General features: G+C 40.4%; 1 protein-coding gene across 12 annotated transcripts in view; it reads left to right on the top strand.

The window, feature by feature from the left end:
* The window catches only part of LOC307030967 (teneurin-3), a 202,704-nt gene that overhangs the window by 46,086 nt on the left and 132,708 nt on the right, over positions 1-23,910 (top strand). For 5 of the 12 annotated variants that reach the window (XM_079667621.1, XM_079667616.1, XM_079667620.1 and 2 more), the window contains exons 1-2: positions 10,318-10,822; positions 22,932-23,404. The exons of 1 other annotated variant lie outside the window; for it this stretch is intronic. In XM_079667621.1, coding sequence (XP_079523747.1) covers positions 23,134-23,404 — 271 coding nt within the window. In that variant the 5' untranslated portion in view covers positions 10,318-10,822; positions 22,932-23,133. Of the gene's footprint in view, positions 1-10,316; positions 10,823-22,931; positions 23,405-23,910 lie in introns of those variants that run through there. 6 more of the 12 variants (XM_079667623.1, XM_079667619.1, XM_079667622.1 and 3 more) reach the window with 3 other exon arrangements.

Genomic DNA, 23,910 nt, shown 5'->3' with positions numbered 1-23,910 from the left:
ATCGACTGATCATTCATCTCAATTTATTGCTGCTCAGTGCCACTGTGGCCCTGCAGTCTGAAATGTTATCATGTCAATAGTGCTACTGGCTGTTATCAATGCTTGCTTTGCTCTCACAAATGCAGAGCGCTGTAGGTCTGTTGTATGCCATCCATCGCAATCCAGAGCTCAACAGCGGACTCCTCTTGATAGTTCTTAAGGTGAGAGGGGAAGCTAATTGAAAGATTGACCGGTCCGAATTGTAGAGTGGTCATAGACTGGGAAGAAGATGAAAGGCTATCAATGAAGGGCTCAGCGAGAGGAGTTCAATCTCAAAACCATTCTCTCAATCTCACCTGGATTAGAAAACAGCTCTAATAACTCACAGAGGCATGATAATTATGTCTTAAAATAGTTGTAGAGGTGATGTGGAGGATGCGTGGCTTGAAAGCAGCTGAGCTTTTTATTTCTTTTTGGAATTGTTGATTTATGTCTCCCTGTTTGGTAGTTAAAAATATTAACCCAGCCTACAGTTTATCGAAAAATTAAAAACCAAACTACAAATTACGCACATAGCATTAACACCGTCGTTATGTTAATTATGTCTTTGAAAACAGAGTAATCGTAATATAGCAGCATGCCACAACACACTGAAGTGCGTCCCAAAGAGATCCCTGCAAAGATATTGCTCTGCGCTCGCCTTCGACAATTTCAGGCCACCTCGGGGAGCTTGTTAGTACTCTGCATGTTTGCAAGTATTATCATAACACACCTACAATAAAAAGAGAGGGACGTTTAAGCGCTTTTACTCACGTGACACATCATATTCCCCTTGTTGAGAATATATGAATATGATTAAACCCTTGACATTCATAATTTGCAGTGCAGTGGTGAAACTGGTAACCCTCTGAGACAATAAATCATGGTTATGTCAACTGCGCTCATTAGACTTCAATTTATGAAAATTGTGCAGGATGTGAAGATCCGCAAAGGTCCAGACTCAATGAAAGCTTGTGATAGAGCCCCTCTGGAGAGTTTTCTAATCGCTGCAGCAGGAATATGGCCCTGTAATGGAGGACATATCTCTTCATTAGCTCTGTGTTGGAGTACAGTAGCGTTCACTCAGGCTTTGATAAACGCAGTGCTGTTTTCTTACCCTGGCACTTTTAGCACACAAAAGTTGCCTACGTTTAACTAAGTCCTTCTCTGAGTGGATGTTATTGCTTATTGCCTTAAGTGCAATAACCAGCCAGGGAGAGTGTAATGGTGTACTTAGCTAGCATTATATCAGAATCACTTTTGCGTGCACGATGCGAGGTATTTGGCAGTGCAGCTGCTGTTTAGACAAGGTCGTCTTGGTGTACTGTCTGAAATCAACCTTTAATTTCTCTCCTGAAAAGACAAAGGCAATCATTTGTGCTGCTGATTAGTTCAAATTGGATCAAATTAGTAAGACCAAGGGATTTGTTGGAGGTTATAATGTACAGTACAGGTCAGACATCTCTGTCAAAAACCGTGACCTTAAAATGTCACGTACTTCGCTCACAGAGACCAGAACACATTTCCAGCAGAGGAGCTTTGTTTCCTTCAAACCAGGTTGTAACATGATACTGCTGCTCACCTGGGTTGTCTCACCAGAAACATGTTCCACAGAATATCAAATTGGCCTGTCTCTGTCCAGCTGACTAAGGGACTAAAATGGGGTTTATTATTTTTGCAGAAGAAAGGGTAGTATTTCTCCCCAGTTTAATATGGGATATTTTGGGGGGGATCTTTAGTTGCCAAAATGTAGATATCCATTTAATTAGTCACTTTTCCATGGAAGATTTCAACTTATTATGCAGCAGATAGAACTGCTGCACAGCAAAATGTGTCAAATAAATTACAGCTTTTGGTGGATTTTGGCCAATACTTCTACTATTTCAATTCTGTGCCAAATGTGAAGTTATTATTTCATGAAGCTGATAATTCAACAGTGTTATATTCAAGATATTAATGGTAGGGTGCAGCCTTTCTCAGGAGGGAAGGCATTTAAAAAAAAAATGGAACATACAGTGATACCTGAGTGAAAAAAGCTCTTCCTAATAAAAAGTAATATTCATAAGCTTTTCGTCTGGTTTGGAATGATACATCAAAATTGTACTTCTGCAAAAACATTATTAAACTCTGAGTTTTCACCCATAACGAACCCAGCAAAGTAAAGTTGTTTTTACCCAGATGGAAAACAAAGCAGAGGTGTCTTTTCTGGGGGAGTGTGTTTTCAAACCCAGAGCCAATTAAAAAAAACTGCCTCTGGTTTCAAAAGGCATTCTTAGCCAGCGGGAAGAATTTCTGAACATGTCTCAAAGACAGAGGTGTGGTTATGTGCATTGTTTTGAAAGTATCTCTTGCGACTTTATTTTGATATATTTCTCTTTCAATTGGCTGTAAGAGAGCACACGTTTAGAAGAGAACAAAAAACGTTTTAAATAATCAAGTGGCAGTATTATAGTAGGTAAAGAAAATACATACGGTTATCACTGATAACAGCCCCAGTCCCGACAGCTGATTGAAACAGGAAGTTGGTGCAAAACACAACACCGGGGATGGTGTCATTCAAATTGAAACCAATTTCATATCAGCGAGAAAGGTTGATTTGATGGAAATTGAAGAAAACACAGAAAGTGTTTTGGGGGCCTGTAGTGTTCTTTAATATGAGTGTGCAAGACAAAAATAAAAATACAATGTAATGTAATTTCTAATACCATTTAAGCAACCACTGTGTGAAGTCAATTAATTGGTTAACAGTCTGAAAATGAGCCTTGTAGTTAAATCGTTTTAAGAAAGAAAATGTTTTACTTTGATTAAACAAAGAAGAAGATTTCTGTCAAGCTAAAATATCAAATGTTAAATAATTTTACAATAACATGTATATAATATAATCATGGCAAAACAGCCGGTTGTGGTACTGGGAAACCGTCTGAAATATTTGTATTTAATCTTTATTTTTTCACTATTAAATCTCCTGATTATGATTATTATTTTCGAACGCATAAAAAAGGGTTGTGAATTTAGATGAAACATTTCCAATATGCAGAAGGGATAACTCTTGAAATGTAATTTTAGAATTATAATAGAGGATATGTGCTAAAAACTATTGCCTAATTCACTTTTGAATAGCCTAAGGTACTATTCATTAATGTGAGAGTGGAAATATAAGCAGTTCACACGAGGACATGAGATGATCTCACCTTGCAGTTCAGGAATAGGCAGAACACAATTACCATAAGACAAGAAATACCCCAGAAGTGAAAAAGCACAAGTAGAAAGCACATGCAGTGTTAGGTCTGGTGTACATTCATGTTGAAGGCTTGTGTATAATACAAATGTTTTTATTACCAGCAGCTGGTGTTTTCACCTTGTGGGTGTGTGTGTCAGTGTGTCAGTGTATTTGTTTTTGTAGACAGATTTGTTTGACCACTATAAGTGTTGCAACCGTGAAAGATGCAGTCACAAATCTCACACATGTCTGTTTGATATCAAATGAAGGTCAAGCAGGAAGATTAGCATGGTCTGAGTAAAGCATGTGTGTGTGTTTTTAGACGGATTTTGTGACAGCTATAACATCTCTACCGTGCAAGTTACAGTCACAAATCTTCACAGATGTGTAGTTAAGATCAAAATCGAGGTAGAATTGGAATAAGTGCATGCTCAAGGCAAGAGTGGCAAACAATGAGCCCCTACGATAATAGTTTGGCATTTTGCCTTTGCGAGTTGGCCTCTAGTTCTTGAATTACGAACAATATTGCTGGCCGCACCTCTCCTCATTTCCTGTCATCCTCAGCTGTGCCAGGCAACATCATATTTTTATGAAAAGGAACAAGTGTTTCTTCTCTCTGAGCTTGACAGGTCAGGTGATCAGTCACTGGGAAAGTGGGATTGGAGGGGGTTTAGTCTACTGTCCACTATGTGCAGCAAACTGGTCTCATGTGGATCGTATAGAGCTTTGTGTCCAATGTTAATGCAGCTGACTGTATGCTCCATGTAACAGTACAAGTGACTCCAGGAGAAGTGTCTTTACTGAATGTGTTGCTGTAAAAGCTTGACCAAAACCCCATTTCTAAAACTAATGAAGATGTTTTCCGTCAATTAAAAAAATTCAGATCCTAATTTTTCATTAATGCACACACATCTGTTTTCTTGTCTTTTTTATTACGATTTTTATTCATATTTTATTCGTTTTTTCATTCCATTCCATTGCAATGTAAATACTGTTATATTTTACTATATTTTTATTATATATATTTATTTTTTCTAGTTCCCTACCTGTGTTTTTAATTCATGTTTTATTTGTATTTGTATGTACGCATCATGACATCAAGTCAAATTCCTCATATGTGTAAACCTACCTGGTAATGAACTGTTAGGATTCCCGAGAAATGACTGGAGATGAGAACCCGCTATGCAAGCACTAAAACTGAGATAGTGGTGAAGTGTCAAAAAAGGCTTTATTTTGTCCACGACACTGACAAGGAGTTGACGAAGAGAACGTAGAGGGAAGACGTGGAGCTGGGCTGACCAGGAGGGGAGGCTGGACGTGGCAGGCAGAGCGGCTGGAGTATGTGGATCTGGAACAGGAAAAACAAGCAGGTTTTGGAAATAATTACCTTTCACAAGGTGCATCAAAAAGTCACTGGGGAAAAACCACTAGTAGGCCTGGACGATAGTTTACCACTGAAGAATAAACGAAGAACTGGCAAAGTCTGAGGATGGGAACCAGGGTTATAAGCAGATGCAGGTGAGTGGTGGCAATCAGTGAGATGAGCAGCAGCTGAGGAGGTGAGTTGGCGGGAATCGGAATGTCGGTAACCACGCCCAGCCAGGAAGACAGACACGCAGACAAAACAAATACAGACAGGGGGAAAGAAGGAGGAAATACTGCGGATCCTCACAGTTTCTGATTCTGATGAAGTGGCAGTATATACAAATATATATTTACATATAATATAAACATTTATTGTTTTGACCGAGAAGTAGAACACTGTTGAACACCACTGATAATATTATCCTATAAATCTGTCTATCATTACTTTTTACATTTGAATGAATAGAAAATGGGATCCTTCAGAACAAACATTGATATCAACACAGAACAGACATTGAGGAGGGCCACATTCAGAAAAGGAAACTTCATTATTTGAATGGTAGGGATTAGTATGTGGATTAGAAAAGTAATAACTTGACTTCCACAGCCTGCTGTTCAGCACACTCTAGTACTGTGTCTCCATTTGTGGAATTGTACAGGGTAAACACTTTGGTCTTCAAACTAAATGACCCCTATTCAAGCTTCAGACACAAACTAGTGAAGTTAAGACTTGTAGGAAGTTAGTCAAAGGTTATAGATTTCATTTCATGCTGGTGTCTCATGTTCTCTTCTGCAGCATGTTCCAGATGTAGTTTTATAAAGAAAAGCACTTACTTTATCAACATTCAAGGTTTTTTCTTTTCATCCTTTTCAAAGCTGCTTTTACTTTTAAGTGTTGAGGACTTATTGCAGGTCACGACAACACAGAAATGGAAATTCCAACTTACAAAGAACTTGTTGACTTGTACACGTGTAGGTTAATAATTCTATAAGTGTATAAAGCAATGATCCAAAAGTCATCAACAAATGGCAGTACTCAATAATGTAATGTAGAGTTGATGGAATTAAGCATAACACAATAATACCTAACATTTATTCCATCAGTTATTATTTCTGTTTGTAGAAATATGCTGCATTTACCTGAGCTAACCTTTAGGTTTATGCAGTAGATGAGGGCTGTCAAACATGCGGCCCCAGGGGCCAAAACCAGCATGCCAAAGGGTCCAACCCGGCCCCACTGGATGACGCAAAAGCAAGAGAACTGACAACTGAATACAGAGAGAATAAATGAACTGTTGGCAGGGTTGAGGAAACAACAGTCTGTCTTTAGTTGTTGCCAGGGGATCAGCTGTTTTGTCATTGGATTTTTCATTATTATTCCTGGGTTCCTTTGTTCTGAGTCTGCATGATGCTGGTGAATGTTATGTTTTTTATTTTTGGTCAAAGGTGGAGTTATTTTAACCGAAAGGAGGCGTGTGGCACAGTGGGTTGTGCGTTGATGTTCGGATCAGGGGGGTCACAGGTTCAAACTCCACTGCAGTCAGCATGTCGTTGTGTCCCTGGGCAAGACACTTCACCCCAAATTGCTCCTGTGAGGATTGCCCACAGTGAGTATGTAAGTCGATTTGGATAAATGTGTCTAATAAGTATCATGTAATGTCATTAATGTGAACGTTTTCAAAATTCTGACTTGTACTTCTTCACTAACAGAGAAGGAAACATTTGGAGATGTTGTACTCATAGAGGTGATATGCAATATTTGTGCTTGTCTGGCTCACTTGATATTAACATTTATATATGTAGCTAACAATAAATACAGAATACAAGACACATGTTTCATGGTAATGATCACGTTTTTTGGGAAAGTGGGTCCAAGGTTTTTTTTTTTTTTAATTACTCATAACTCTCAATCTTACCCGTGAAGACTACATGTCTCAGCCGTCAAACTCTAAAAGAAAATTAAAGTTGCTAAAATGTTATGTTAACACGTTTGAATGGTGAAGAGTAATCAATGGTTTTTAACCTTGCAGCCTCCATAAATCCATAGAGAGGAAGTGTGTCTCCTTGCTCTGCGACTGACTATTACTACTTCTGGTAAGCTTTATATTGCTTTTTCTCCTCATTGGTCAACCTTTCCAAATAACTAAATTCAGTTCTCAAGGTCTAGCACCACTTTGCTTTGATATACTACGTCTCTTCCCTTTAACGCTGTATTTCTGTCTTTAAAATTAGCAACGACTGAAACTGTTTTATATTTGAAAAGGTACTTCTTTTTATTTATTTAATTTCATTCACCATCAGTTATTTTCAGTCACATATTGGACTCATATTAACGAAATGTATTTAATCTTAAGAGTTTCTTTTTATTAAAAATGAAATATATATATATATATTATTTAACAGGAAAATTCAAAAGCTTTTCTTTTTTATTTGTGACCCAATAGGCCAAGGTTGTGGTTTATTATGACAATAGTTATGTTGTATTGAGGAAATGTATGTTGGGGGTTAAAGTGTTGATCTGCTTGCTGGGAGTTTTTTAATTACCTGTCATTGGTGAGAAAATTGCTTTCTAGCTTTCTTTCTCAGGTTGTCTAGTTCCTCTTTCCACTTGCTGGTGCTATAGCGACTCACTACAATCAATAGAAATGTTCAAACTAAGGCCCTCCCACCTCATTTCAAAGTGTCCTCTGAGATTTGAAAGCTTGGCAGAGAGGCATCCGTCTCCGTGCTCCTTAACTGTAGAAGACGGTGGAAGATTTCAGCCCTCCGAATGTATCTGAGACTCGTTTGCAAAAGCTTAAAATTCCTATTTCGCTCAAAATAATCTTTTTTTTTTTTAAAAGATTGATATTTACTGACATAAACTTTAGTTTTCTGCATTTAATGCTTTTTTTCCCTTCTCCCTTTTCTCTCAGATGTAAAGGAAAAAGGTGCTTTCCCTAAAATCCTAACTGTATAACCAAGGGTGAAAGCTGTTTTGTCCCTTTGGAAGGGATTCATTTCCACATGAAAAGGGAAGTTCTGTCCAATCCTTTTATACATGTCCGTTTAGTTTGCCCAACACAATGCTGGACTAACAAAAGGCAATAGCCTTTACAGTGTGTATATAATGCTCTGCACATATACAGAGCGTGCATCCATTGTTACTGTTGCTTTTTAACAGACATCAAACAAGACAAGACACAGTTTCGGACGCATCAGACTCGCTGTCTGACCCCTTGGGGACACATTCCTGCATGCAAGGGAAGAGTGAGGAAGTGTATGCATAATTTGTCAATGTTGCTTTTTTATAATGTCCATAAGTCTCTGTGTCCCTGTGGTGTGGCCCATCTGTTTTCTCTGCTGATACTGAACATGTGTAAAACATACGAGGCTGAAGAGAGATATGGGTTTTTATTCTTTAATGTATGCTATGCTCTTGGGCTTCAATGGTGAAGTTTCTGGTTCATGTTTTGTGTATCCAGGCACGCTCCCTGCGAGCCGTAGGTAGCCCGGGAAGCGAATGCAGCAAATAATAGGGTTGCATGTTCCTGTGTTGAATCTTTGTGATTATTCCTGACTTTAATCTTCGGGTCTAAAAAAAGGCTCTGCACTGCAGGATGCAAGAAATCAAGCCCTGCATTTGAGTTTATTCTGTTTAGATACCCCATCATCAATCTATTACATATCTGTGGGCCATTTGTTTGTCACAAGGCAGATTATAATTGTTTTTGCTTAAAGCTCCATTTCATTTAAGTTTTAGTTTTAAATTCCTTTGAAGCTCTTTCCACCATGCAAAACATAGTTGTTTACTGTATGCACAGCCATCGCATCATGCTTGAGCCTTTGAATTTGGATGTTGAAAATGACTGGTCTCCAATAGAGGGCACAGTTGACTGCATGGACACGCACTGAGAGTGACTGAGAGAAAAGCCTTGCTGAAGGTCTCTGAAAAAAGAAAATTTCTATGAGTATTCAAGACATGTTTGAGTAACAAAACGGGGTTGTTTTTTTACATAATTTTCGTTTTTCTTTGGTTCAAGAAAGTGAAGGACTATTAATCCATCATTAACCCTCTGATGTACCATACTTAAAATAACCTTTATGTCTATAAACGGTGTGATTATGTTGCTTAGTAACTGTCCACATACAGTGTCTCTGAAAAGCCCCCAAGAATATGACAGAAAAGGGAACATTTTTGAGGTAGAGGATGGTATTTGGCTTCCTCAGCCCTTACAAGAATACCTCTCCTTTTTTTATTCCTTCCTTTCTTTCCCATTTTTGCTTGCCCTTGACTGAAGATTGAATGGCAAAGTTGGAGATAGATTGTTGGGCAGTTGCCTTTCATGCAGATAATGCCATTTGATGGAGGCAAGTTTTTTGATGTGCTCCGGGTATAATAAAAGAATCAAGCGTCGAAGGCCAGGGCTGATTTTGCCTGGAGAAAAGCTGTCCTCAGTGATAACTTCATCACTGCATGTGGTCGGACGTGGGCTAAATGCAGGAAGGGGATTAGAAAAAAAAATGCCCAGTCAGAGCTGAAGTAGTTGGCCCCCTATTGAGCCATGGGGCCTGCAGACCATAGCTTGAAGGTCTGTGATCTACCATTGGTATTGTTAGTCTTTCTCTCTTCTCCCTCCCTCAGAACCAGAACGACTCTGCCTCGAAATGCCTTTCTAGTAGGATTAGTGGGCTTTTTCTTTTGTAATTAATGAAACTCTGCTTTCCGCGGTCTATCCTCTAAATGCTATCATTGAAGCCTATATGAGATAGGGTCTCTATGTTTTCTTCAATCACAAAAGCTAATTCAAAGTAAATGTGATTTTGGTTTAATACCGGGACGAAAAGTGTCCGGGAGGCAAGTGTACTTATCTTTCTGTAACCGGAGCTCATCAAGATTACGTTTTTCACATTTACAAAAACACGAAAGAACTTCAACTCTGCATGAAATCAACCTATCAAAACCCTCAAAGCATGCTGATATGTTGTATATGCTAAAAGGCATGGGGACAAAATATGAAAATGATAAGCATTAGAGAAACATTTTCTAATGGTTTGGGGTGATAGAACTCAAATGGTCCCATCCCTGCTGCAACTGATCAATTCCACCACACAGATGGTGGGTGAAGCAAAACAATATAAATCAACCTTTATTCAACTGCCAGTGTTGAATGCAACATTTGAATTTGTACGACAAGCTGAGGCCTTCTTGTTTGTCTAACAGTTTAATTAACAGCTTGCTGGCATTTTGTAAGAAATAACACTTTTATTTACATCAATCTGCCTTTTTTCACTCGTTTCTTTTTTCTGTCAGACTGAAGGTGAGAAACAGGAGATTCGAGTGTGAGCCAATTACATGGCAGAGCGCAAATATAGGTAAGCTTAATGAACAGCTTCCCAATACAAAAGAGAGGCAGGGAGAAGAGGCTGAGGCAAAACCAGCAGGTAGGCTCAGAGGACGCTTCATCTCAGAGCAGATCCATCTCGGCTGCTTCATATTGAATTTATGTAGTATTTTTCTAGCATGTAATTGACTAAAACTTATATGTTAATAATAATTATAAGGTCATTCCAGGTAAACTGTATTTTTTCTAATAATTTATTTTGTTCACACCTTTATGCAATTTGCATGTTGCACACCGACTGGAGGTCATAGTTGACCCTCCTTCATGTTGACGGCCTGCACCTCTACCCCGGTGCTGATAGGCAGACCAGAGGCTACGCTGTGGAAACCGAGGGGATGCGCAGTTTATCAGCTGACAAGTGCATATCGGACAAAAGAGCAGCTGAGCGGCTGGTGAGCCTCCGCATCCTAACCGAGTGAGTTTTGTTTTTAAAGAGAAAAAAACATCCTGCACCTCTGCTGGAGGACAGGAAATGTGACAGTGTTGACTCATGAAAACTGCATTCTTGGAAGTATTGAGCCACGGAGAAGATTTGTGAGCAGACACACGTTTCACACGGAGCTGCAGCTCTCCGTCACCACAACGCAGCACAACATCCTCGTCTCCTGTTCACAATCGGTCGACATCGACGTGAAGCCAAGGCAAGACGTTTATGTGGAAATGTGCAAAGGCTGCCTGTGAAGAATTTCAACTGTGCCAACATTGCACACGCGGTTATTGTGAGGAAGGCACCGCGACGCACTGTGTCCACCGCTGCCTTCAAGTTTGGACTAAAGCGCGCCGCTGGAAGTTTATGTGCCGCTGCCTCGGACAGGCTCTCTGAAGCTCCATGCAGGTCAGTGTCCAGATAGTATTTTTATTTAATCCTTCTTTATGAATGGATGTCAGCCGCGGGATAAAAAAAAAAGAAAGAAGCATACTCGGTGGTTCTTGTTCCATAATGCTGTCTAATTTGGTCTATTGCAATTTCCCGGTAATATGTGGAGCCGAAACCTTCCGAGCTCCCAAACCCCCTTTTCCCATCAGCACCTTGATAACATGATTTGATCTCACTCTGATACACACCCTGTGGATTTTTAGCATTATTACTGCTTTAATGAGTACAAGTGTTGAGCAAGATGTATGCGTTTCTTAACGGGTCCAATATTAGGAAAATACATCATCATGTAAAGTTCAACAGTCACAAGATGTGCAGTTTGCAAAAGTCACCCACTGTGATTTGGAAGGTATCATTTGTTTTAGTTTTGTGCATCCGAGGATTCTGTACTTTTTAAAATGTCATAAAAATGGCACAGGGGAGACAATTAATATATATTGTTGCTGCTTTCTGCTGGATACATTGAGTTAAAAATGAGAACCCCACAGCGATTCATATCAGAAAATCCTATTTATCCCAGTTTCACCTCTCACCTCAGTGTCCTCCTCTAGACCTCTCTGACCAACAGCTGACACGCTGGGATGGCTTTACTCCAACAAGTGAAAATCAGCACATAAAAACCTGAAAGCCTTCCTGGGGTGTATCCAGCATCACCTGCAGAGATAGTCTGCTAAATTCACTAATAAAGTGTCAAAGTGCTTACACATACACACTTTCTAAACCGTTTCAAATCTACGGTTTAGGCCTTAGGTGCAGGAAGTGCAGAAATGTCATCAGAGCCTTTGAGTGGATTTGAAAAGGGCCTCTAGGAAGGTTGTGTTTGCCACAGGGATTCAAAGCCTCCTGGGTCACACACACGAGTCGTAACTTTTAGGTTCTGCATTGGGAAAGAGCGAGGCAGTTGCCTGACAACCAACATGCAGTGCATAATTAGATTTTGTAATTTGTATTTATATGTATTTTAGGTAGTATAATTTTAGAAGCTTTTGGAAGTTTTGTTAATTAAACTAAACGCTTTAGACATCAGCTGGGTCCATTTACTCCTTTAATTCTCAGCTATACAACACAAGGACTTGTCTCAGTGCTTGGCATGAACCAGGGAAAAATGTTGATCTGATTTCACCAGGGGCATGGATCAAGCTATACGTGATTTGCAAACACACGCATGTGAGGTCCACATGATACCCAGAAGGCCAAGTATATCTGTGCGGCTAAATTGATTTATGGCTTTTGTCTTGAGTGCTTTTGAGGAACAGCACCAGTTGAGGCAAATCACAACGCACACTTCCATTACCTTTGACAAAATGGCGTTTGAGTTTTGTTAGATGGAAGTGGCAAGTGTATTGAGAAAAATGTGTTTTGAAGTGATCGTTCGTCACCTAATCTTGAGCCTTTGGCTGTGTCGAGGGCCGCTTAAGAACTAAAAACGGATCCGAACTACCGGAGTCACAGTCTGTCTTCCTTGTGCCGGCCTGTAAAGGCATTACAGTGACACTTATTGGGAGATATTGAACATGTGATTTCGTAGTAGAGCACTAGAACAACAGTACAGCTTGTATTATCTTTTTACAAGGCACGGGCAATAATTTGAACTGACTCTCCTGAATCCGACATTGTGGCACCAGTGTATTGGTGGCTGCCACAGAATTCTAATAAATGAAGAGCGTCGTGTTTACACTTTCCAGAAGCACTCTTGGAGAGAGACAACAGTGCTCCAGCGTACATTGTGCACCGCTCTACAGTGAAAAGCAATAGTCGCTGGTTTACACTTTGCCATAATGTAGCGGACGATTGCACATCTAGCACAGAAACATTTAGTGCTGTGAACCCTTATTTAGCCTAATTCCCCAGCTTGAACCTTCATTGCTCTTTAATCCCTCTAATCAAAGCAGGTGACTAGAATTTATGATGCAGTGGAGAGCAAGTCATTCTCGAGGTGGTCTTTACTGCGCTTGGAGCTTAAAATCATCTCATTACTTCGGGAATATTTGAAGAACTGTGTACACAACACTGCCACTCCATGTTCCTATCCTTAAGTAATTTCCCCTTTCATTATTCCTGTGGAGAATTTAATATTCTGTGTGATGAGAACTGCCTCCTTTAGGGATAATGCCGGCTTGAGTACTGGCCCTAAACAGTTTTATAGATCGTTAAGGGGCGTTCAAGATGACTTCTCTGCTTCTGTAAAATTAACTCCTCTAAGATGTGAGAGATATCGAGGGGAAGTCGATGCACAGAGCTATAATATCTCACCTTATTACTTGTTGATGCCGACAGTGGCTAAGAAGACGACCTTATGATTTATAACATTTGGTATGGCAAACAGTGTGGCCGAGTCGTCTGTTTCAACACATCCGAGCAAACACGTGAAGGTTAATGCAGCCTGACAAACTACCCACAGTTCCCTGGGCTCGACGGATCGGTTCCATGTCATGTTTACTTTACATAATTGCTGCCCTCTAATCTGGTACTATTAACACGTTGCTTGCCTGGCTATTGTGTGCTCTACTCTCTTTTACCTGTTTTCTCTCTCAGTACATTTTCCCTTCCCTCCCATGAGAATAGCCAGACATCATGATAGATGCTTGGTGTGAAAGTAAAGCATGCCATGATGGGCTTAGGATCTTGAATTACTTTAGAAATGAAGGCAACCATGCTCCGGGATGGCAGAACCTCCATCGGTGGACAGGCTTGCACATTTCCTTTTAATGTCCTTAAGTCAGAAGATTATTTGGGTTTGAAACAGGGATGTGACCCTGGCAACATTTTTTTTGGTTTTTCATGCAAGATGCCAAATAATTGCTGAAAGTCACCCGAGGATTTTGGGGGGGGAGGGATTGCGTGCTCTTGAAATGTGCTTAGACTAGGGATATTTAGTGACAGCACTTGATGCATTACCACTGTGGTCCTTAGCTACATTGTATGCTGCAAAAGATAGAACATGGAAAGAGATATGGTATGGATGCGAGCAGTTTAACAAATGTTTGTGCCTTTGAAATGTGTATAACGGATTTGTAATCTTTTCCCCAATTCATAAATATCTTTAAATAAATGACTATGGATGCCTGAAAGGGCTTAAGTGACAGCAACATATTTAAATAGCATTTTCCTATTAACCTAAAGGTTGATTTACATAGTATTTTCCTCCCCGGATATTTGCTTAGTATAATGTGATACCTGCCATTGCATTTTGATTGGAAAGGATAGAGGAGCGTTCTCGAGGGAACAACTACTGTACCCGCCTCATGGCTATTGTAGACTCACTGCATGACCTTATGTGTTGTGCACACACCAAATTGGTTCCTGCATCTCATTGTGCACATTGGTGCAAATGCACTGCTGGTGATGCTCTGTGGGGACTCACAGAAAAAGCAGCCGGGCCAGTAATTGTGGAAGCCTTTCTTTTTAGACGCACATGGTTTATTTATTTGTTTATTCAAGAATTGCCAAGATTGAAAGCATGACAGCCTTTGCTTTTGTTTTGCACATTTACTGCCGCTCTTCGCCCCAAAGTACATTGAGATGAAAGCCACCTGCGATTAACAACAGGATACCGTCCTGCTGGTCCAGCTCTGGGAGCAGCACCGCTTCTCACTGTTGTAACCTACAGATTAACATTTATGGCTCAGCATGCTCTGCTGGACTTTCTGGGTCAAGACCAAGTTGCGAGATTGAGCAGTGGGCCCGACTTTGTAACAGTACAATTCTCCCTGTGAGCATGGGGCTGCGCCTGGCAGGGAGATGCAAACAGAAATGTGCTTAGTTCTGTCATAGGGAGAACAAAATCGAAATGCATTGTACTCTCTGCTTGTAAAAATTGCCCTGAGTGAATACCTGTGTGGATTATAGGTTCTGCATTTGTGAAATACAGGCATTATATTCCAACTCGGGAAATGATATGTAAAGGACATTACAAAGTAAAGACCATCTCCCGCCAACTACAACGTGCAGACAGACCTGCATTACAGTCATCATTATGCATTGTGCAGCTCTTATTAAAAAAAATTCCTTAAAGTTCCCAAATGTTTAGAACACCTTTTCATTGCAGTTGTTTTTATATCTGCTCATGGCAACAATATGAGCCCTGGAGGAGGTCTCCGAGAATAGCCGCATCATGCCAGGGGCTTCAGATCTGCTCTTTTGTGGCCCCTGGACAGCCCAGTTGGAAGCTGGGCGTCAGCTACGCTTGTCGATGGAGCCGCCTGATGGCCTCAATAATTCTGTTGACGCGACCTCTCTGAGGCTCAAAGCCGCAGGTCTGGCGGGTGACGAAGAGCGACGATGCGGACATGTGGTGCAGCTTCTCGAGGAGAGCCAGTCAGCAACACTTTCTTTGTATCTTTATCGTCAGCGGGGGGAAGAGGAAGAAAATATTGAATATCAGACCATCGAAGAGTGTAAAACTGGCGCCTCAGAGTCACTGTAATGTTATACAGGTCAGCCATCTTTGACTTCCAGTAGAGAGCAGTGTGCATTCAGAAGTTGGTTTCAACCAACTGCTGCAGGGCAGACTCTCTTAGTTTCACCTCTAGAAGTGGAGAAACTAGTGGCATGTTGGTGAGTTTTGAGATTGATGATTCTTTAATAAGCCTTGCAGTCTCTCAGTATTCTGATACTGTGCCATCATGACCTACATACTTCTTAAAACGCTGACAACTAGAGAATAACCCCCTCCAGTTTCTTTACGTTCAGTGTTTTTTTATGTGGCACCATACAGAGACAACGTACTCAATATATTATTCTCTGTAAAGTGCAAAACTTGTATTCATTGTGTGGATGCCATTTGCATTTCTTGTAATTTCATATTATTGCAGAGAGTAGTTTGATCCCTTTTGTAACAGTTATATAAATGGCAACTGCAACAGCAGGTTAAAGTCTCTTTTTTTGGTCGGATTTGATATTTTTCATCAGTCAGTGCCGAGTGTTGCATTCTCATTGCAGTATTGAAGCGTTCCCCCATACTCATCAGTTGTCTGCCACTATTTTGTGATTGCTGTGTATATTCCGCCTCCCCTATTTTTGCACTGTAGGAAGGGCCAGTTTGTTATACATTCACGTGAGATGCATTTGAATGACCGCCAATGTCAGCACTTTTGAATATCTCTCTGCGTTTGAATCTTTATCTGGTAGCCAGGTTTGTATGCTCCGAGCATTTCAAATGTAGTTTCAGTAATGATTTTCGAGCCACTCTGTGAGCGCTTTGTTGACGGGCTACAGTTGTGCTACAATAACGTATTTAGATGTCCAGATTAGGACGTCAGGCAATACTGATATATAATTGAAAATGTAAAATTAAAAAGGGTGCCAATGTATATCTAAATAAATAAGATACCTGCAATATTTGTATCTTTTGTTTACCAGGTATGTTGTGGACAGATATGATGTGGATCTCATTCTCTCTATCGTCTTCCATGGCGTTGTGATTGGTCTGTAGCTTCATTGCAAGTGCTGTATTGCACAATTTAATTTATTTCCGTTTCAATGGGTCAATCATAGGTTTGTCTGTATATTACCATAAAGGTTGATTTTATTTTTTCAAAGCTTCGAGTCAATTCATTCTGAGAAAGCAGCATGAGATGGAAATTGTTGACACCGACTTGCAAGGTTCTCAATTTTAGCGAATGTACATGAACATCATTACTTCCTTAGTTCCCCCGTATGAAATAACACTTCTGTGATACCAATTTGAGAGAAAAGCAAACTCTGGCCCATTAAATTAAGACCGTCTAGTGTAATTGGTTGTGTTATATGGAAGGAAGCACCTCTTTGATAAGAGCTGGGTTCAATACTAGTAGTCGTGGATACAGATAAGCACTGGAGCTTGTGTGTATGAATGCACTGAATAACCAGCTATTACCGTTTGAGATGGAGGGAGATACTGCAGAAGAAAAAAAAAAACCTGCCTTTTTATATTCTGATTGTCCACACCTAGCAATTATATTTAAAAAAAAAATGAATTTGGCTGTGCTTGCGGTTTCCCCACTAAAGATTCAATGAATATATAACTCACACTGTCACTGGTGAAGGGTTATTTGGGGGATTTGTAAACATCCGTGCTCAGCTTATTATGTTGTATCCCAGTGCTGGCAGATGCTTTTTATTTTTTATTATATTCCCAGACAATTCCCAGCTAATAATAAAATAAAATGGTTAAGATTAGAGGTTGACCGCTATGATTTACCATTGACAGACAATACAAGTAAAGAGAATAGAAAAAACACGGACTAAAGCTCATCCTTTTTGGTGATTTGTTTCCCATAGTCACAGTAGCTCTGTTTGTTTTCCTACATACACAAAAAATATGAGGGAGGAAGCGTCAAGCGCCATGGAATAATCTGAAGTGGCTGCATCAGTGATATGCATCTCTTTACCCCACTTGTGAATATTCTGTATCATACACTCAGACAGGAGATTTAGGATGGAGCTGGATTTCATCATCTTTCCTACGAGTCTCGCACTAAGCTCATCCGTCACCAAGTATGCTAAGTATATAGCTTCCTGCCACTGAAGTTTAATTGCAAGCAAACGCTGTCATGATATTGTTTGCTCTTTTTCCCTCTGCTTAGTTTTTAGTCCCTTTTACATGGCAGTCTTTGATGGGGTCAAATATTTGCATATTTAAAGAGAAAGATATCTTCAATTACAGAAATAAATTACAAAATAAGGCCATGCAACTAAATCAGGATCCCTTTATTGGTCCCACAGCGGGGTGTTTACAGTGTGACAGCAAAAGTGGCATAGCAGGTAGAAAATGCAATAATAAACACTAAGCTAACTTATTAAATATAGAGAAACAATGTGGAACCAGCACTTGATTAGGTTCCCTAAAAACGTGCAAAATGACAGATCAGCTACAAAAAAATTCCACATCTTGATTCTGGATGTCGCGTATTTTTAGCTAATAGTTCCCCACTTCATGTTGCAGCAAGGGATTTAGGCATTAAGCCTCGATAAAGAAAGAACACAATCTGGTTCAGATGGCATCCAGAATTCACAGAGTCTGGGCAACGTGCTGCAGACAAACACTTCAGTGTCTCCAAAATCACTGGTGTCAGGGGGAAACAGGCAGCATCTGATGGAACACTGCCCTGGTTCTCCCTCTCCCCTTCTCCCAGCGCCGGGAGGCACGGAAAAGAAAACACGAAGAACAACTGAAGAGAAACTGAAAGAGGATAGGGAGAGGAGCGTCAAGGAGGAAGGGGAGAGAGACTCGACAAGATGAATTATGCAAAGCTGTCAGAGCCGGCTATTGTTGGAGGTGCTGGCTGTTAAAGGGAGCTAGCCCTGATCTTCACCAGCTCCATCAACCACTCTCACCACTCCCCATGGCGGAGAGCCGTCTGATCTGTGCTCCGGCAAATGGCCAACAACAAGACAAGGAGGGGGGGGGGGGAAGGGGGACGGGCCCCGGCCACTTGGTGACAGGTGGATTGTCTTGGAGGGACGCAACGACAAGTGCACTCTTTATTATTACCGTTATTTACAGAGGTCACCGACAGGGAGATCTGAGCTGATTTGTACAGCAGCCCTGTGGAAATATAATTACAGAACAAAGGCTTGGAGAAGAGTTGCCATTTCAGCATTCTGCTCAGCGGTCGCTACTTTTTGCACAATGCTTTGTGTGCTGATGTCAGGAGTGTGTGCTAGCTCACTGTAAGCCAGTGTAGTTGTTTGTTAGGTTAATTATTGATTCAACTTTTTTTTCTGTTTCAAGATATCTCAGCTCTGAGTAATGATTATTGATATTGTTGTTAATCTGTTTAAAAAAATCCAACATCAAAGCCAGTGGCCGTCTGCTCCGATAAATAAACCCCAAAAATACATTGTCTCAATAAGCTTCTTACTGTTGTCATAGTTTCATGTAGGAACACATTATGTGCTGGTGTGTTTATTTCACATGAGAGATTTTTATATTTCTTTATGTTCTTTTACCCGGTTTGATGTGGGCGGGGCTCAGTTGAAACATCATGATGTCATGTGCTTCCATGCACCAATCAGGATGTAGCAACATTAACATCTGAATCTGTTAACATTGTGTTATCTCTATCATTTATATCTGGTCTACCCACTACCAAACCGTCCTGATTAAGCATATTCAATTAATTAAATAATACATGTTTATGTTTTATTTAATTCAAGTTTTTAATGTTGCAGACAAATTGCTAAAATATTGGAAGCAAGTTTCCTCTTTAAAATGAAGATAACTTATCCAAAGGGCAGCTGATTAGTTTTCTAATGTATGTATGATGAATTCTTTAATACATATTTACATTTGGCTGTTGGTTATTTTGTAATAAGGTAAAGAAAAAAAAATCCAGGCCCAAGTTAATCTGGTCAAACTGCATTGTTTGCTCAAATGGGGTCATAAACCTAACGATATTCAACAAACAACGTATATAAAACTCAGAAAAGCCGCAAATCCTAACACCAAGAAGCTAGAACCAGACATAACATGTTATTTTTCCTTGGGGAATAAATCTGACCCTGACTTTTCCACAATTGGATCACTTTCTGTCTCTCGACTTAGTCAATTAATTGATTTGTTGTTTCAGCACTAATCAAGTGACTATTCGATTCAGCCCTGCCTAGAAAGTTATTCTCCTTGTTGACCATGCTTGCTTGAAGCATCAAAAATGACACTTCCCTTTTGAGCTTTTGATGAATAACGCACCATGTATATCAGATGAATATTTAATACATTTTGTATAAAACAAGTTATTGGTTCCAGGACATCTTAAGAATGTTGCTGTACCCTTTGGTCATCTTTTCCAAATCCCCATTTGGAAGCATAAAACACACCCGCTCTCATCTTTGATGAATAACTGAATGTCAGACATGAAACAAGTAAATCTCACTTCGATCCTTGAAACCTCTCCAACTGCCCTGAAGAGCCAATTGACTTGGACACCGTTTCGTCACACCATATTATACAGATGGTTTATGGTCTATGCTTCAAATAAGGTGTGAGGTGTAGGACAGTACCAGGCGTCGGGGGGACTGTAGTCAACTGGCATGGGAGTCGTTGGGACGCGTGGAGCTGCCCTGCGAACATCATAAACTGTCTTTTTCCGTGCCTCACTGGCTCGCCAGAGGATCTCTGTGTGTCACTCATTTTTGCAGTGTCGACTGTTCCACTCAGTGGTCGTGGGCGACCGACTGTCCCGTTGCCACTGCATGATCGAAGGTAAAGGTAATATGGAAGTGAGTTATATCAGAAATAAAAAAAGGTGCACAGGTTTGGTATACATTTGAGATTTTTCAGGCAAATATTTCTCTTCCAATTTAATCAGACTCGTCTTCCCATTACTTAGATTTTTCTGCACTTCTGTCCCTCTTCATAGATTAGTGTGTATCCTCAGTAGGGTAACTAGAGGCATATTTCGCATAATCAAGGCAAGACAGACTGGCTTGTATTCTTCACATGCTTAAAGTAGTCATACTGTAGTTAAAACCTTTGAAATTTAAAGCCTGCAGAAACACAATGGAATCCCCCCAAGAGCCTCTATGACCTTTTTTGTACATAATTTAAACTACCATGAATGTCTCTCTTGTATCCTGATAGTGTCCCCATGTGTGTACGGCCAGGACACTTTGATGAGCTGTGAAAAAGATGGCACCTTCTGGTCCTCGGAGTAAAGCATAAATGTTTATATGGGGACATGCCTGGTCACTCAAGGGCTTATAGCTGATTAGGACACAAATCCATTTCCTCCTATAGTGAGGGGCTCGCGGCTCAGGGCGTAAGACTTGTAGCATTAGCTGTTTTTCAGACGGTGAATCCCTTTACAAGTCCATAAAGAAGAGGGGCATCGTAATCAGGGAGGCTTCTGGGCGTGTGTGCTAGCACTCATCCTGTGCATTAATCTGCCAATCTGGACGGGTGTGTACAATTTCCTGAAAGTGATGAGATGTGATTTAGATGTCCTGTGGTATCGTAAAACAAGTGTTTGTAGGGGTAGACTTGAGTGTCAGGGTTACAAAAGAGTGTGTCACTGATTGCAACTAAGCCCATTGGGGAACAGGGTGATATCCAGCAACTCTGAGAGAAAAATAAGTTTAAGAGGCCTAGAACAGCCCACCATTTTCATTATCCCTGCATCCTCTGCTCTGCTCCACCCGCGAATGCCTCAGTTTTGGGGAATTCTCTCTGGGCCCGGTGCTTTTTTGCACCGCGACAGTATGCCATCCTGTTGGAAGGTTTTGATGCTTGATGTGAAACGAAGTAGATCTCATTTGGGGAAAGAAGGAGTAGGATACCCTAGTCGTACAGCTCAGCCAAGAGAGGGGTGTGTGTGTGTGTGTGTGTGTGTGTGTGTGTGTGTGTGTGTGTGTGTGTGTGTGTGTGTGTGTGTGTGTGTGTGTGTGTGTGTGTGTGTGTGTGTGTGTGTGTGTGTGTGTGTGTGTGTGTGTGTGTGTGTGTGTGTGTGTGTGTGTGTGTGTGTGTGTGTGTGTGTGTGTGTGTGTGTGTGTGTGTGTGTGTGTGTGTGTGTGTGTGTGTGTGTGTGTGTGTGTGTGTGTGTGTGTGTGTGTGTGTGTGTGTGTGTGTCAGGAGGCAGTGGAAAATGGCTGGTAATAACCACTTCTGACACACCGTGGCTCCCATCCTCATTCCACTCAAGGTTTTTTTTACGGATTAGTCACATTCTCATCCCTCTTGTCCTTCAAATTTTGGAGCTCTGCCTCCACCTGAGAGTGTCTTCTTTGAATTAAGAGATTGGGACATATAGGTCATAGGCAGGGTTTGACAATTAGGTATTTTTGCCTTAATTGAAAGGTGTGCATTTTTAAAAGCTACATTTTCCTATCACTGTTTGTTCTTGATATATTTAACTCCTTGGTTTAAATACTCACATACATTACAATCTGTTAAATGTTACATTTTACTCAAGATATATTAGTTTAAATGATAAAACCATTAATTAAGAATAACATTGTACTACTGCAGATAGTTTTATAATACTCTAGATACTATACTAGATAGTCCACTGAACACACTTTAATATAAGGTCGTTTCAGTGAACCAATGAAAGTGCCATGTTTGGGGAACTACAATGTTACTGAATTCTTTTTTTTTAAGCTTAATAAAAGAACATATGTGTATGGAAAATGTGTGTTTTCTTCTTAACTGTATCAGGCTGCTAAACTGCAAACACAGCTTTGCATTTTTCCTAAAAATATTTTTCAGAGCCTCTTTTGAATACAAGATTAGACATGGGTTTCTTTCTTTTTTCACACGAGGTACAGTTCACAGAGTTGACCCAAATAACATTAAAAAACAACACTAACTTGAATTCAATTCATTTTATTCGATAGGATGCAGAATTTCAGACCAAATCTCGAACATAATCTGAATTATAAGCATCACATAGAGAGGAATAGTATTTATTTCTACTCATTTCGGCAAACCAACCCTATCTTTCTCTCACTATGTCACTGACTGGTACACCATACTTTACATAAATACAGCAGGTATGCGATTTTCCATGAAATGTGTCATCACACTCATCATCTCCACTGCTCTGTGTGCAGCGTTTGACACTGGGTTAACATGCGTATCAAGGGTCAAAATTATAATTATGTATGAGTTACAGTTTAAATTAAAAATTAAAGCGTGATATGATTGTGTCAAAAAGTCAGTTGCCACCGTGATGTATTGATTCACCCGTCATTTAACCGGCCACTGACACTCGGGGGATGTTCATTTTAGCTTATCGTCATGGGAAAATTGAAAGGCTCAATGTTATTTTACTCATTAAAATGTTATTATGTGCAACTACCTCGAGTTGTAGTAAAAACTACTTTTACTTGATGTGAAAAAGGTGGACGCTTCGTGAAAGTGAACCTAATTTTGAATACTGAAGCAGACAGAATATGGAGGTGATCTTCTCTTAAGAGGGGAAGTCATGTATGACAAGAGTTCACGGGTGAGGTTTCAGGGATGGTGCAGTAGCGGTGGGGGTGGGGCACTGAGAAGGGGATAAGTGTGTACTTTTGAAGATGAAGCAGATGGATTAGTGTTATCTGAGCTCCTTGCTTCCTTTCCTCTCCTCTCTCTCTTTTTCTCCAGGTAGAGTGGACCGAAGCCTGAATAGACTAAAGAAGAGACCGACAGAGGTTCAAAAGTGGGGAGGAGGGGACTTTGGGGGTACAGCAATACAACGAGGAGAGGAAGAGAAGGAGGGGAAAAGACTAAAATAATCCAGTGGCAAGACTCCCAGGATAGCGTGGTGGTGCAGGGGAGGGAGTTGGATACCCAGCATGCAGGCAGCATGGAACGGGTGAGGGAGCAGCGGCCTTTCTGCTCGCTGTCCAAGAGCCAGAGAGACCGAGAGAGATTCTGCGAGAGAGACAAGGATCGGGAACGCCGATACACCGCCTCCTCGGCTGGCAGGGAGGAGGGACCCTGCCGCGTACCCACTCAGCAATCCTACAGCTCCAGTGAGACGCTCCAGGCTTTCGAACATGACCCTTCCCGGATGCTGTTCGGAGGCAGAGTCAAAGAGATGGTCCACAAGGAGAGCGCAGAGTACAGCAGGCCAGGTTAGCAAGAGCAAATGTTTATTCTGATTTCCTAACATTTGTCTGATGAATCTCCATAATATCAGCTAAGTGGGTATTAAAGCTGACATGGATAAGTAGAAGACAATTATATTTAACTTTAAAGCCCACAGTTAATGGATCCTGGTTATACAGAAAGTATCATAAGTAGTTACACAATTAAGAATGTTCTACAATTATCCACAATTCTGAAAAATACATGTAAAGATCCAGTTTGTCAGAGATATACATACATATACATACAACACATTTCTTATATCCCTTATTATGATTTAATGTTTATTAGTATTAGTTAAATTAGTTAAATGTCATTGGTAATTTAAAATGGGTGCTGGGATTTTGTTTGTTGTGTTTACTCACCATTTGTATCTCCCACTAATTGTGTGCAAGTTTGACAAAGAAAGTCTGCTATGCCAGAATTTACTTTTATTTCCCCACCTTTTAAGAGAAAACTTACTTTGGTTGGGATAGATGTCCGACCTTATAAA

This window comes from Notothenia rossii, assembly GCF_949606895.1.
Source record: "Notothenia rossii genome assembly, chromosome: 3".
NCBI classification, from domain to species: Eukaryota; Metazoa; Chordata; class Actinopteri; order Perciformes; family Nototheniidae; genus Notothenia; species Notothenia rossii.
The sequence above is the reverse complement of the archived record's forward strand: the minus strand, read 5'-3'. Positions and strand labels throughout refer to the sequence as shown.